The 15,908-nt window shown below is 39.8% G+C and overlaps 1 protein-coding gene across 1 annotated transcript in view; it reads left to right on the top strand.

Moving 5' to 3' along the window:
• The window catches only part of GTF2E2 (general transcription factor IIE subunit 2), a 30,305-nt gene extending 15,288 nt beyond the window's left edge, over nucleotides 1-15,017 (top strand). The window contains exons 3-8 of the mRNA XM_081845563.1: nucleotides 2,513-2,604; nucleotides 4,155-4,262; nucleotides 5,874-6,056; nucleotides 7,806-7,899; nucleotides 13,169-13,284; nucleotides 14,491-15,017. Of these exons, the coding sequence (XP_081701689.1) occupies nucleotides 2,513-2,604; nucleotides 4,155-4,262; nucleotides 5,874-6,056; nucleotides 7,806-7,899; nucleotides 13,169-13,284; nucleotides 14,491-14,607 (710 nt within the window). The 3' untranslated portion in view covers nucleotides 14,608-15,017. The remainder of the gene's footprint in view (nucleotides 1-2,512; nucleotides 2,605-4,154; nucleotides 4,263-5,873; nucleotides 6,057-7,805; nucleotides 7,900-13,168; nucleotides 13,285-14,490) is intronic.
• Nucleotides 15,018-15,908: the final 891 nt, after the last annotated feature.

Below are 15,908 nucleotides of genomic sequence, written 5' to 3'. Positions count from 1 at the left end.
GAATGGGGTTACTAAATTTGCTTTCAACTATACAAATACGTTCAAGAACTCTGTACCATCAGATGTATGGTGAGGGGGCATGAGAAAATAGAATCTTCTTGGCTGTGGGAAGAGATTATGGAACCGTCTCTTATGGAGGTATTCCTGACCCAATCACTGATTGCCTTTCCATAAGAACAGAAGACTGTTCAACTGTAGCATTCTTTTTTTAAACTACTGCCTTAGTTATAGTCTGTTCACATTATTTTAATAATTTACTGATGGTTTTGCTTGTAGTTTTGTTTTTATTGTATTTTTCTATTATGAGATTCCTTGGGTACAGTTTGTAGAGAAAATCAGCCTGTGAATTGTTATACAGCATAATAACTGAGTTAAATCTCAAATTTTCATTCATTGCCAGGAGTCTGATTTTTACCCTAAGTCAGTCTAAAATACATTTATCCAGTTCACTCAACCACTTTGTTTGATACAGTAATTGCAGAGACTTTCCACTGGGTCAGATGTGGTAAAATTATTTTTAGTTAATGGTCTTTTCTGGCACATGAATCCAGATAAGATTGCCACATGTTCAAAATTTCCCGGACACAGCTGGGATTTTGCCATCTGTAACAGCGCTCGGGCAGAAAACTCTTGAGTGTCCAGGAAAATCTGGACGTATGCCAAACCATGTCAGAAGTGGTTTTTTTTGCAAATTTCCTTTAAAATAATTCCAAAACTAAATTTTTGTTTTATTTTACTTTTGTGTCCGGATTTTCAGTTTTTGAAATATGGCAACTCTAGTTCAGTAAATGGGTTTGCTGTTGGAAACCCAGGCCCATGGACTTGTGGTACTAGAATGAATGTTAGTGGGAAGGATTTGAGAGAGCTGGCAACTTTTCAGAGCCTAAAGAATTCAGTGGCCTTTTCTTGCATGTGGGATCTAAAATATATGCTTATTTGGCTTGGTTAGTGCTACAGAAATTGGGAGGCAGTTTAATTTCTATTTATTGTCTGTAAGACATGGGACAATTAGGGAGATTTTATTTATTACTGTATGTCATCTCATATCCTGCTATTTCTGGGTCTGGTGGACCCTCAGCTGCCTTCTAGACAGATAAAAGGTAAAGGGACCCCTGACCATTAGGTCCAGTCGTGACCGACTCTGGGGTTGCGGCGCTCATCTCGCTTTATTGGCTGAGGGAGCCGACGTACAGCTTCCGGGTCATGTGGCCAGCATGACTAATCTAGACAGATGGTTGTACCTAATAAAGTTGTTTGGTTAGTGTAAGGATTTCTGCTTGTGCAACAGGACTTCTTCTCTCATCCTCCTGTCTCTCCCACCATCTGATCCAGGGGGTTGGGGAAATGAATTTCCCCTCCAAAAAGATGCAATAAACAATATATGAATCCAATCACATAAGGTAAAAAAGTAGCAGAAAAATACATTAAAAGGCAGTACAGTGGTACCTCGGGTTAAGTACTTAATTCGTTCCGGAGGTCCGTTCTTAAGCTGAAACTGTTCTTAACCTGAAGCACCACTTTAGCTAATGGGGCCTGCCGCCGCGCCGCCGGAGCACGATTTCTGCTCTCATCCTGAAGCAAAGTTCTTAACCCGAGGTACTATTTCTGGGTTAGCGGAGTCTGTAACCTGAAGCTTATGTAACCCGAGGTATCAATGTATCAGAATAAAAGCATCAGTATTCAAAAGCTATCCAGAATAGGTTTTCATTGCTTGTGGAGGCTATACATTGGAAGACAATTCCTTAAGTCTGCTGTTGTGCTTGAAAAGGCCTGGTTTCTCATGCTCCTCTGCTTCATTTCTGAAGGCATGAGGACTCAGAAGAGGAATTGCCTGGGCAGGCACATGTGAGATAGGTAATGCTAATGAACACAATCAGATAGTACAGTTTCAGCTCTTGTGCTTTTAACTGTTATTAATTATCTTTCATGTGCTTCACCTAGAGACGGTTGTTTAGAAGGCTATCAATAAAATATGGTAATAATTATTTACTAGTTGGTTGAAGCATTTATTGTCTCCAGTCCCCTTCACATGCAGTCACCATGCCACTGAAGTTTCTGATAAATAACTATTTGGCCCTACCTGTGTTACTGCTTTACCTTACATGCTTTTTATCATTGTGGGATCACTCCATGGGAATATGTCTTCTGCAGAGCTTCATGTGCATGGAACCTCATTCATGCTGTGTGGAAGGCTTGAGGCTCATTGCTGGTAATCTGTAAATATCGTTAACACCAAGGCTGCCAAGTTTTGCAAAACTCCCAGTGTAACACAATTTGTAAAGAGATACTCCGCTTTAAAAATGTCACAAACAGTTTATTGATAAAGATTACTCCTATGATAATGAAATTTGCTTTGAAAATCTTTGTTTCTCCAAACTTGTAATAAGTGCTGTTTCTGAAAACACTGTAACGCATATGAAAACTGCTAGGTATTGCTCGTAGCTTTTTCTTTGTGGTTATGGTAACAGAAGGGTATATTTAGCCTAAATGAGAACATGTTTTTCCTTTGCAGATCACAGCAATGGATCTTTTAACTTGAAAGCCCTTTCTGGTGGATCTGGCTACAAGTTTGGAGTCCTTGCAAAAATAGTGAATTATATGAAGGTATAATCATTTGTTTCCAGTTATTTAGAACAATAAAGTGTGCACCTTCTAGTATAATTTCCTTAATCTCAGCAGCAATATTAAATGTATGTGATAAGGAAAATGGCTAGATGCAAAAAAATGGCATATATCTTGCAGGCATAACTCTGCTGCTTTTGGGGAGGATACTATTCTGTCTGCCAACTGAGGTCTATCGTTTCCTGCTTAATCCTTAAGAGTGGGAAATGGGAGTAGGGTATCAGCTAAGCTCTGCCTTGAAGGTTTCTGATTTAAGCACAAATATGACCATACCTAGCAGCACACAACAACCACAAGCTGATTGATTTCCTCTGACAGTTGGTATCCTGGAAACCTTGTTCCCTGTGCAGAAATGACTATAGAAGTTAAGAGGTGCAATTTTGTTTATAGGCCTCTCACAGACTATTTAAACCTCGGGTTAAAAGTGCTAGTTTTAATAGGGAATAAGTAGGCATAAGGGAAATGTGAGACACTGAAGTAAGGATTTAGTCTTTTCTTCATTTGCATAGCAGTACACGACATATCTGTGACTAACCAAGAAGTAACTATATTTTTATGTAACCACAGACATTAAAATATAAACTCTTGTGATTTCATTGTTTGCAGCAATGAGATAAAAAGTATAAAAAGTATTGTGGCTAGCACCTGGCTTGGAATAATAATTTTGTACAAGTTAATTTTCGCTGTAGTTACAGTAAGGACATTATTCATCTGAATTAATATATATACCTTAGTTCATACAATAAAAAAATGGGTGAGCGACTGTAGTCCAATGGTTTATTAGACCTGCTGGTCCAGTTGTAATTTTGTGGACAGAGTAAGATTACATTTATTTCCTTTGGATCTGCTGGTGAAAGTGAATAGAGCTATGTCAAACTCTGCAGTTCTGTTCTCATTTGGTAGAAGGTCTAACTACATTGTGCAGTATGATATTATTACAACTTACATTGATTGGAGCTTCTTTCCCCAATGTGCATTTTGATAAGAGTTAACCAAACTCAGTTTTGACAGCCCTGCCCATGTTGCAAAGCAGGAGAGCTACTTGGTATAGGCTGGTTGGGGTAAGAGCCAAGCTGTAGATCAATGTGCCCTTGATCTTGAGATTTCACCCACCTGTTTACCTAGATGCTGGTTTCCTTTCCTATGAGCATAGGTACCATTTCAAATTTTAGAAGGGCTATCAATAAAGATCCAAAACCTAGCAGCTGAATTCCTGTAATGCAGTGTTGCTGAAACGCTGTTGTAACACATTTGTGATACAACACTGGCCTATTTGTTGGTACACAGCATTCTGAGCATTTATATGTCGATATTTTAAAAAATTAATGGATCTGATTGTAACACATGCAGGATAAGAATAAATACAGAGAGATAAATTACTGGAGCTGAATCTGTGAATAGTGTCTCAGTTCTTTAACTAAAAGAAATTGCATTTCGTTGCTACCCAACTTCAGCACATAGTTTATGTACTCTTAATGTTTTACTTAAAAAAATTAATAGCAACTCAAAGTAGTTATGATTTCTTTCCCTAGACGCGGCACCAGCGTGGTGATACACACCCATTAACTTTGGAAGAAATATTGGATGAAACACAGCACCTAGATATTGGACTGAAGCAGAAACAATGGTTAATGAGTGAGGTAACGAAAGCAACTATTCAGACTTCTAAGATAAGGCCAGTTCAAATAAGCATTTTTATCAAACGTTAACTAATATTGTTCAGTGATCGTATGGCTGTAAGAAGCTGTCATACAGAGCTTTAATGAGCTATCAAAAGAGGCAAACTTACCAAGTTGTTAAATTACTATTTGGTAAATATTGGTTCAAGTTATTGTGAATATATTTTCTGTAATGTTTAATATTACATTTCCCCTAAAAACTTGATGTCTAAATGCTATCTAATGTGCATGCATCACGTTAAAAAAGCTGTGGCACTCTTCAAAGCATATACATTTGTTCATATTGTGTGTATGCTAATTGTGGAATAGTTTTAATGCTGAGTGCTTTATATTAATAAAAGCTTAAAAGATCTGCATTTATTTATTTAAATGTGGATTCTCAAATGTTACAATTGCAGGCATATTTTACTTTCACATACTCTAATAATATTTCCCTTTGGCTGTACAAGATGCCATCACTTTTAAACAGTAATTAAATGTTTAGCAAAGTCTAAACATAATCTGTTCTTGGAGAAAAGAGCACCCTGAAGCCCCCAGTGTTCATAGAATCCATGACTAGACATGTGCTAGCAAAATAAAACTGCAGCTTGTTGCCATATAACACACCTCCACCCACCTACTCTGAAACACCTGCCTTGCCCTATTGGTTCCAACAGAGTATGCAAGCTGTTCATCTTCATGCTCTTCTTCTAGCAGGGACATTCTGAGTGAACCAGGGTCTTTAGGGCACCATCAGTACTATTCAGTAGCAACTTGACTTGGCCAGAGTGGGCCTTGCTTTGGGCAGGGAAAATAGCTGGTGCTTGGAGGGGAGCTCCCACAGTCGGGCAAGAGAGGTCAATGTCTCCTGGGACAATCGCCAAGCACCTTCATCCCCCAGGCTTATGAGCACTTCAGCCATCCCTACCTGTGAGTGAGTTACCAAGATGCAGTTTTCTGAGAGACTCAACCATTTCAGCTTGACATATGAAACAAGGTGTGAAACGAACTGTTCTGGGGGTTCTCCCAACCCCCCCAGAGCCAATTTCATTGGGGTAGTGGTGAGAGGAGGAGGAAACCCTGTGTACATGCTGAAGCCTTCACCCTGTGTGTGTTTTCCTAGTATATTTTAGAGTTTACAAGCAGACACAGTCCTCCTCACCTCAAATTCATATTGTACAACACCCATGCTGAGAAGCAGAGATGCTGCAGACTAGCTTTCCTTCAAGAGGTCCTGGAAAGAGGCAAGGCCAGAGTGATGGCTCATTCAGAGACACACCAGGCAGCCTCCTGGGCAGGCACATAATTCTGCTTGATCTCTGCACCGAGAGTGTCTGAATATTCCAGTTGCTCGTGATGCCAAGACATCATGCAATTTACATAATCATTGGGTGGAAAGAGGCTGATCAGGTGAGTAATACAGGCATGCAACATGAAGTTCCTACTTTGGGCCTTTAATTTATTGTGGCTCTAATTTATTGTAGGCAGTATTTCCTGGTACATAATTTAGGAATTACTGTTTTAACAAAATGTATACAAAGCAAATATATGGCATCTTCTGTAAAAAGCTGAAAACATGTATTTATGTTACAGGCCCTTGTCAACAATCCCAAAATAGATGTTATAGATGGAAAATATGCTTTCAAGCCTAAGTACAATTTGAAAGACAAAAAGGCCCTGCTTCGGCTTTTGGATAAACATGACCAGCGAGGGCTAGGAGGAATACTTCTAGAAGATATTGAAGAAGGACTGCCTAATGCACAGAAAGCCATAAAGGTAAGCAACAATCCCTAGTTTCATGTTAGGAATTTGTTTTTCTTATTCTACAAAAGCAAACTTGTTAATTGCTTTTACTTTTCAATAATATGCTACAGTTCAGAACAACTTATGTGCACTATCTGGGCAAGGATCAATTTTTTTTTTGAGAAATGCTCAGAAGCTGCCTTGACAATCCCCCCCCCCACTTGTTCTTTCAGCTCCCTGAGTTCTTACAAACACTGCTTAAAGGAGAAGATGGAAGAAAGTAGTGTACACAGCACCATTTTTTCTTTTTAACCGAACTGGTGCAAAACATCCACCCTTCTTTTTGAACTGCAGAGTTCAAAGAACAGTTTGACAATTCAATGTGTACAGCTTCTGGTAGAATTAAAAATAAAAATAAAAATCAGGGGTCAACCCTCTGAATCATAGCCATTGTCTTACTCATGCTAGCAAATCAGTATAAGAGGGCCTTTGCAGTATTGATTCGGGGGGGGGGGGTTTCAATGAGACTTACTCCCAGGTAAGTCTGTATAGGATTCCAACCTAAATATACCAGTTTTACAAATGAGGAACTGATGCTGACAGAGAGTGAGTTCCTTAGGGTCCTCATCAGTTCAACTTGTGGTTGAGAATGCTTTTGAATTCTGGACTTCCTTTTTAAGAACCATGTTAGTACTTTTAATGCTAAGCCAAAAGCTTAATACACACTCTTTTATTCACAAAACTACATTAAGTAACTGAATCACGGCAAAAGATTTTGGTATTTGTTTACATCACTGATTTAGACCATCTGCCATCTTAAAGACTCCGAACATCTTACAACACAACACCTAGAGGACCACCTAATAAATCACTTTTCCTGAAAATTCCATTAATACTAACACATTTAACTATTAATAAATTTGTATACCACCCTATCTCCAAAGATCACAGGGTGGTTCGCAGCATAAAAATAAAACATGAGAACACAAAATACATAAAAAACTAACAAACCAATAACTGTCTCCCCCAACACATTTAAAAGGCCATAGATCCGCCAGAGGCCTGTTCTTTGAGAAATATTTTCGCCTGGCTCCTGAAGATATGCAGTGAAGGTGCCAAGTGAGCCTTCTTGGGGAGAGCATTCCACAAATGGGGAGCCACTGCAGAAAAGGCCGGTTCTTGTGTTTCTACCCTCTGGACCTCTCATGGAGGGAGCATACCTTCAAACAGCTCTTACCCTAATGACAGGTGTTTTGAGAGCTGCTTGCAGTTATGTGTTCTCATGTGATAATTGGTGCTAGATTTTTACCTAGCAGTGACATTCAGAGTGAAAAGCTGGCTTCCAGCAGCTTTCCAGAATATATATGATAGAGATGGGCTAACTCCCCTTCATAATTCATTGAATTAGTGACAGTTAGTTATTCCTCTTGCTTCTACAACCATAAGTCAACAAACCATAAGGCACATTAGACTTTAGGATTATTCACCTTTCCCTTGTTTATAAAAGTGAACACTGTAGGGATAAATAATTTGTATCTTTCAAAAATCTGTTTTTATGTGAGTTACAAGATGTTTTGCCCATTCACAAAATGCTTGCAAATTTTGTTAATTGTTTATGTCATAGGCGAAATTAATGCAAGGATCCGTCTCATATTTATTCCAAAAGAGTTCCAGTGTTGAGCATCCACCCATATCTCTTAACAGATTCAGTTGTTGAGGATCTCAAAAGTACTGGAATTATCAGTGCTTAAGTACACTTATGTTTCTGTGTTTACATTTGAGGCTTTAGGGGACCAGATCATCTTTGTTACACGTCCTGATAAGAAGAAAATTCTTTTCTACAATGATAAGAGCTGTCAGTTTACAGTGGATGAAGGTTGGTTTTCTAATTACAGCTGTAAAATATATGTATGTCTAGGGAAAGCATATTCTAGATATGGGTTTAGAATATTTATTACTGGGCTGTGAGACATTTGGTCAAGCAGATGTTGCTAGACTATAACTTTCATTATCACGGACAAGTGGCCATGTTGTCTGGGGTTGATGAGAGAGTTCACCAAACCTGATGCCACATGCATGGTGTCAAATGTTAAAATGTCACTCGCGTGTCTTACTTCATCTGATGTTGTACAACTTGAACCTGAATGCTAATACACCTAATATTTAAATTCCAGAGCCTAAAATACTGAGCACACTCATCTTAGCAGTGTGCTGAATGTTGGAGACCCTTGAAAGCAGGTATCATGGTCTAGGGCAGGGTTTCCCAACCTGTTTCTGAACTACAATTCCCATCATCCCTGACCACTGATCCTGCTAGTTAGGGATGGTGGGAGTTGTAGTCCAAAAACAGCTGGAGAGCCAGGGTTTGGAACCACTGCTCTAGGGCCTTTTAGGCTCCCTTGCATTACAGCCACATAGTCCCCCTGTCCTCTTATGAAAGGCAAACATGCAGGCAGAGATTCAGCTGGTACAGGTAAACTTGTTAGTTTATTCATAGGAAATAACGAATTGAGAGGAGGCAAGTATGAGCCATTACTTAAAAACTCTATATCCCAGGAAAAAAACAACCATAATCAAGAGATTTGAGCACCTTCTATGAGGAAAGCTAAAAGTGGTTGGGATTTTTGGTTAAGGCAATTTTAAGGGAGGAATATGGGAACAGGATTGCGCAGCCAGTGTGGAATTAAACCCTGTCCTCCTGTCCCTCAGCTGACATCACCAGTGACGCCACCTGGTGTGTGTGTGGATTGGGGGAAATGGCCTTGCAGGCCAGATTGGACCTCCTGGGAGAGGGGCAAGTTTTCAGATACCTGCTGTGAATATGCAGATGATAAGACTGTTCCCTAAATATAGGAGTGGTTGGTAGGCTTTTCATAAAGCCTCTTTGTCTCCTTCAAAAATTTATTTTAGAAGAATATGAAGGGGGGGGGGAGAGAAGAATATGAGAGAAAATAATTTTAAATATGGCTAAGCTATGAATAAAGTGGGATTGTTCTGTTTTCTGAATGCTTTAGAGAAAGCATAGAAGCCATTCGGCATATGTAGTAATGTGCTATTTTTATGTACTATTTGATGATGATGTCATTTTTGTCCATTATGTGCTGCATTGTCATCACCATTATCATATTTTATTTATGAATTATCTAAATATAGTCGGTGTTGCACTTCTACCTGATGTTCAGTCTATTTAATCCCAATTCCTTTGCAATATGGGGTGTCAGTAATTTGAAACATGGTTGATTTTTAAGGCTTTATGTTTATTTTCAGATAACAAAATTGTAATTATTAGCTTAATGTTTAAATTTAATATCACATGATAGGATGAATGCATAGCTGTGTAAAATGTTTGTGAAAGGTTAGAGTCTTCATAATTTGATCTGTAGATGGCAGCATAATCTCACATTTGTAGTTTGCTTGTTCTGTTATGGAAATAATTGTGTATAAATTTTGTTTTGGAATCTGTCATGGTACATTAACAGTGTGTTTTTGTGACCTGTGATTTTATCATTTATCTGATTTTTTAAAGCTTAAACTCTGCTAAAAAGATACTGTACTTAATTCTTTCTTTCAGATATGAATAGTCAGCAACGGCTATCATAGGATAACATATTACAGGCTTTATTTTAGAACAGTGGTTCCCAATTAGCTCAGTACTGTGGACCCCCTGTTTTTCAAAAGCCAAGCCATGAACCCCCTACTTTTGAAAATATTTATATCTGTATAGTAGTTTTTGTTATGTGAGTGGTGTTGCGAACCCGCTGGGTGGGTTACACAGACCCCTTGGGGTTCATGGACCACCAATTGGGAACCACTGTTTTAGACCATTAAAAAATATATATCAAGTTGGCATACTCAATTCTTAAATACTAGAGCTTCCTTGATATAATGCCACATGTGAATGATAACTTTGTAGTGAGCTATTCTCTCCTTATAGATAGGAGGGCGTATGGTTCTGGGAATCAGAAAATCAGGGCTGATAAGCATTTTCTGAACAGCTCGGACTTTTCTCTAGATCTGCATGCATCTTCCTGGCTTTTTTAGGGAATGCAGGGCTTTCTCACAATTCCTTTTTTATTATTTCTGTTATTATTAGGGTTTTCATGTTCCTACAATAAAGCAGAACAATCCCTTATCCCTGCCCCCTCTACCCCCAGTTCTCCTCTGTTCCTCCCTCTGCTCTTGTGCTTTTCCAGTTACAGCATTTTCATTTCTGATGTTCAGTTGTTTGGTGTTCGGGTTTACATTTTCAGATAAGGATGTGGGCCAATAAATGTCAGTGATGTTTGGGGTCCCAGATTAACAGTTGTTCAGTTAGAGAAGTTTCCATCCCTATGTTGTGCTCCCACTTCTTCAGGTTGTGAGTATTTTTCTGTGAAAGGTTCCAAAGCTGTGTTCCCAATTCTCTTGGAAACTAGACTTTTTATGTAGTTTATAGAGCAGCATTTTCTCATAGGCAGCTAGCTGTAGGAGAGGAGTGTGTGTGATCCAGCCTTTTCAGTGTTGGAGGGTTATGCATTTTGCTGCCTGTGTGACTTAGTGGAACCATCTATTCTGTATTTTCAATAATCCCCAGGTATGTAGCCAAATAGGATGTTGGCACCTCCAATTATCAGGAATTTGTCCAGGACCAAATTAATTCCATTCCCAGAAGGTTTTGATTATTGGGTAGCTCCATAGTTGGTGGGTTAGGTGGGCTGCTTACTTCTCCAGCAGTCATCCATGGGTGTAATGCTCAAGCGTTTAAGGCATGCCAGTGTTCAGTGGACCTGGAGGAGTGTTTGTTGTTGTTGTTGGATTAATCTCAGTCCAATGTCATAGGTGAATAGTTTAATGCCACTGTACATAGGACCTTTTCCCACTGTGCAGGTGTTAGGTGGGCTTCTATTTCTTTGTTCCGCTTGTGTCTAATTGGGTTAAGATTGAGGCTCAATGCGTTACATATTAATGTGTATAAGCACTTAATTGAGTTTTCTCAAATGTGAAGGTATTCTGTTTGCAGAAGATATGGTTGCACTCAGTGCATCTGGGATAGATTTTGCTTGAATTCTCAGAATTGCTAGGCGGCTGCAGGAGGAAGGTTAGATTTTTGCAGAAGTGTCCCAAAGGTTTTTAATTCATTATTCCATGTTATGATCTGTGATCTGTCCTCTCCCAGATCAAATTCATATGTTTTATGGAAGTGCTTCTTTTTTTAGGCAAAGTTATTCAAGTGTTTTCAACAGTGCTGTATTTCTGAGTTGTAAGAGTTCTGTATTCTGGTAGGCTTGTTCCCTGTTTCTTTTTCAATGCCAAAAATACCAGTATTTCACTTCCTATATTACAAATGTCTCAGCAAACACAAGAATTGCATTTACTGTCTTAGCAGCTTGTGAGACCTTATACAGTGCATTGTTGAATTTCATTTTTATTATGCCAGCTCATGAAGTCATCCATCTCATCCACATAATGCCCGTCTTTGTTTACAAACTGTTTGGGTGTGCAAAACCTACCACACTCCTCTCAGCCCAAGATTGCTGATCAAAATAATAAAAAACAAGTGAAGAACTGCAAAAACTTGAAAATGTATTCATTTCAAATACTTTCTCTTCTACCTTTTCCTTATTCAGTTTAATACACTCTGTAAACTACTTGCACACTCCGTTCACATGTCTCGCGTTCACCTCAGTTACGCAAACATTCATATACTGATTGGCTGATTCACCAGGCAGAGCTGCTGAGCTTGTGGCTGCTCCCCTTAGCTACTAACTTGATCACTAAGGGGGAGTGTAGCCCCATCAAGTACAGGTTGTACAGCTGAACCAAGATCAACAGAAACCTTAAGCAACAGTACTCTGGGTCAGACACGTGTGCCCTCACCAGGGGCCGGGCACGGAAGGCCAAGGAGCCTGCTGCGCCTGGCCAGCCCTCACCACTGAAGTGACACCAGCCACCAGAGTGACACTGGTGCAGGGCTTGCTCGAGGAGGGCAGTGTCAGCACCCCCCCCCCAATGCGCCTAGGGTAATTGCCCCAGAAGACCCCCTCCCCCTGCTACACTGCTGAGTACAGCTGCCTTTTCTCGATTAAGCCTCAGTTTGTTAATCTCCAACCAATTCCATTACTTTCATATTAAATCCAAAGGAGGAAAAGTCACAGAGGATTTCCTTAGCTAGCATCACTTCAAAAACATGAATGCTTGGTATATGTGGGAATACCTGAAATGGTTTCTGACTCGTATTTTAGGGTTTTATTGATGGGCTGTGCACTGGATCTGTTGACAAGCACTATCAAAGTTAATTACCATGGAATGAAGGGAAGTGGAATTGTACCAGTCACAGCCTTGATAAAGGCATTCCAGGAAAGCACTTAAAACGATATATGGAGGCAGGTTGCATGCAGGTTATCAGACCATTGCTGCTCTTTAAAGCTTTGGGCCTCTTCTTCATTTTCTGTGACCCATAGGCCAAGATAGCTTTTTGGTTTTAGAAGTGTGTTAAAAAAACAACACTAATGAGACTTGGATAGAAGCATGATGTATCTTTTGATTTGTTAATCACTTCCTTTAGGCTCAAACTAGTTGTTATAGGAAACGTGTGTCTGCTGCCAACCCGTCTCTCCCCAGCTGTACCTACGGAAGGAAAACACATGAGAACAATGCATTCTGTCTCCACTCCACCTCATTGTGGGAGATGTGGAGGCACCAAATGCAATGACTTCACATCACTTATCTTTCACTTGAAGTTACTGAGAAGTCAGTGGGAGGAAATGCTGGTGCAGCAGCTGTCTAGTTTTAAGGCCACGTACATTAAAGAAAAACGTATGGTATCAATCATTAGAGTGTACTGAACTGATACTCACTAAGCATAAGTGCATATGCATTTCTTATAAGGAAAAAGAAATCCTGAAAAGGTTGGGAGACTTTTCTGAAAGCAGTTGTGCTGAAGTGACCCTCTAACCAGCTTCCAGGAGTGTTCATCATTGACCTTTCAATTCACTACTGTAATTTAAAACCTTATGGTTTGTCTGCCGTGTCATTGACAGTCTGGCAAAGCAGTTTTTCACACTGCTTAAAACTGCAAGTTTTGCATTGTGAATGCAATGAGAAACATTTCCTGTTTGTTTATCCAGTGCCGTGTCTAATTAAGTATTCTTATTTTGGGATTTTAGAATTTCAGAAACTGTGGAGGAGTGTTCCTGTGGATTCCATGGATGAAGAGAAGATAGAAGAGTATCTGAAACGCCAGGGAATTTCTTCCATGCAGGAGGCTGGACCAAAGAAAATAGTAAGAAAATTTCCATTTTTCCATGCTTTGCTCTAGTGTTGAGTCTGTTAAGGAGAACTTAATCTGGTCAGAATTTAATGCTTTGTTACCCTTAAAATAATCAGGTTACAGGACAATTTGTCTTGCAACTAATAAATGAGGCAGTTGTCTTCCTCTTCTTCTCCCCAGGCCTCTTTGCCCTTCTCCTACCATTAGGAATGCTTGCCTGAGATCTGGCAAATGGTTACAGCAATTTGATCCCTTTATGGACTCAGTAAAATTCATTCTTTTTGCATGGTGCCATGACATTAGGATTAGGCTTGATTATAAGATTAGTGCTGGGAACTTTTCAAGGCTGTTCCTTATTTCACTATACCCGGGTCAAAATGTAGCATTTCTTTCATCCATGTACAGTCCTCATTTTGTTCAAAATCATTTATTATGACTATGTTACCATGTACATACATGGAGGTTTAAAGGAGAAATAATGAAGGGAGTGTGTTCAAGCTTTGAGCAAAGCACACACTTGTACCCCACCCATCAGCACACCTTCATGCATCCCTCCCCTTTGCACTTTCCTTTCAAATCATGGAGGTCTGAAGAAGTGCGGGGAATTTGAAGGTGTGGTCCCACCCGCCCACTAGCTGATGTATGACATCAGGGGTGGTGTGGGTGTGACTCCCCCAAAATGGCCTCCATGGCCAAATAGGGGGTAGCCTGGAGGGCCACGATTGGTCTGCAGTCCAGAAGTTCCTCATTCCTGCACTAAGTCATGGTTTAGTGTTGGTGTGTTTCTCAGGCAATCAAATTCATGGAGAATTGATATTTCAACTTCCATTAGCCATGATAGGTAAAAATAAATTGTCATGTTCAGTGATATTGTGTTTCTGGTTATCAGGAGCCAGGGCATCCATCAGAGATAAGTATTACTGTCATGCCCTGTTTGTGAGCTTCTTGTTGTTGTTTAGTCGTTTAGTCGTATCCGACTCTTCGTGACCCCATGGACCAGAGCACGCCAGGCACTCCTGTCTTCCATGGAGTTTTCTTGGCAGGGATACTAGAGTGGCTTGCCGGTTCCTGCTCCATGTGAGCTTCTTAGAGGTCCCCATCGGGCCACTGCTGGCAAGAGAGGATGCTGGGTTAGATAGGCCTTTGGTCTGATCCTGCAAGGCTGTTTGCAGAAAATGTTTTAACAGGATTATGATTATTCCTTATTTTTCCTTTTAGGCTCCAATTCAAAGGAGAAAGAAGCCTGCTTCTCAGAAGAAACGGAGGTTCAAGACTCACAATGACCATTTGGCTGGAGTTTTGAAGGATTACTCTGATGTGGTTCCGGGCAAGTAGAGGACCTTCTGGAAGAAACAGTTGTGAGCTTTGATGCAGATGCTCAGTAGCTCTGAGGGACAAGTGTCCTGTGTATAATGTTAAGTGGTTCTACCCCCTCCCAGTCCTGCAGCAGCCGAGAAGAACCAGCTCTTGAGATAGAGGATGAACTGTTCATCTAGATTTATCTTATTGGCTAATATGAACTTGGATCAGAGCTGTTCACTGTCAATAGACCTCTGGTATTGGAGTTAAATATATTCAGCATGTAGTGCCAAGGTTCGTATTCACCATTTAAGTCTTCTTTGAATAATTTTTGGGGGGTTCTGTGGGTATTTTCTTTTATTCATCGGGGTTGACTTAGAGATAAAATGGAGTGTTTGTTTTATCTCTCAAGGAAACATGTTTATAATAAAATACTAGAAAGACAAGGCATTTATTTTGGGTTATATTTCCTTGCCTGTTAACTGAACTACAATAAAAGCTGATGCTTTCTATCTAGTGGAAATAAAAATGAGTGGGGGTGGAAGTGTTAGGATACAATTTAAAATGGTCCTCCATGTTCACAACGTATCTTTTCATGGGTCATTCTCCTTATTTATTATTTCACAAAGACCCTGGAAACCTCCATTAATTTTTAGTACAGAGTTTCAATTGGTCACCTGTGCCAGCAGCTCCACTCAGATTATGGAGGGCAAGCAGTTTACTGGACTGAGTTGTTTATACAGTTCAGCCTATGTTGGAAAGCTGCATCTCATATGCCAGGCAAAACCAATCCCCAAAATCATTTTGTCTAGAGCTTTTCCTGGTATATCCATGCTAATAGGTTTTTACATATTTTTATTTGTTTCCTACATTTATATCTTACATTTCCTCCAAGGAGCTCAGGGTGATTAATTACGGCTCTCCTTATCCTCATTATATCCACATAACAACCCTGCAAGGTAGGTTAGGCTAAGAGACTGACTGGGCGAAAATCACCTGGAGAGCTTCATGACTCAAGCTCCAGCCTCCTCCTTCCATCTTAACTGTACTGCAAAAAGAATGGGACATGGTGGCATTCTTTTTCTTTTTCTAAAAAAATCATTGATCCACCTCAGGACTCAAATAAAAACTGTGTGTACGGAAGGTGAGGAATCAGGTATTCTTGCCTTCTCTAGCAATTTTTTACACTCTTCAGAGAGCAGGCATCCTCCTGTTTTGACAACCAATATACTAATTTAATGAAGGTCTGTTCCTTAGCTCTGTATTATTTGCAGTTTAAAACTGAATTATTTCAGCGTAGTATTTTAAGACTTAGGATATTGTGTGTGACTTTCTCA

Source organism: Podarcis erhardii (genome assembly GCF_964252035.2).
Source record: "Podarcis erhardii genome assembly, chromosome: 17".
NCBI classification, from domain to species: domain Eukaryota; kingdom Metazoa; phylum Chordata; class Lepidosauria; order Squamata; family Lacertidae; genus Podarcis; species Podarcis erhardii.
Note: the sequence above shows the minus strand (reverse complement) of the source record. Positions and strands in the feature narration are given on the sequence as shown.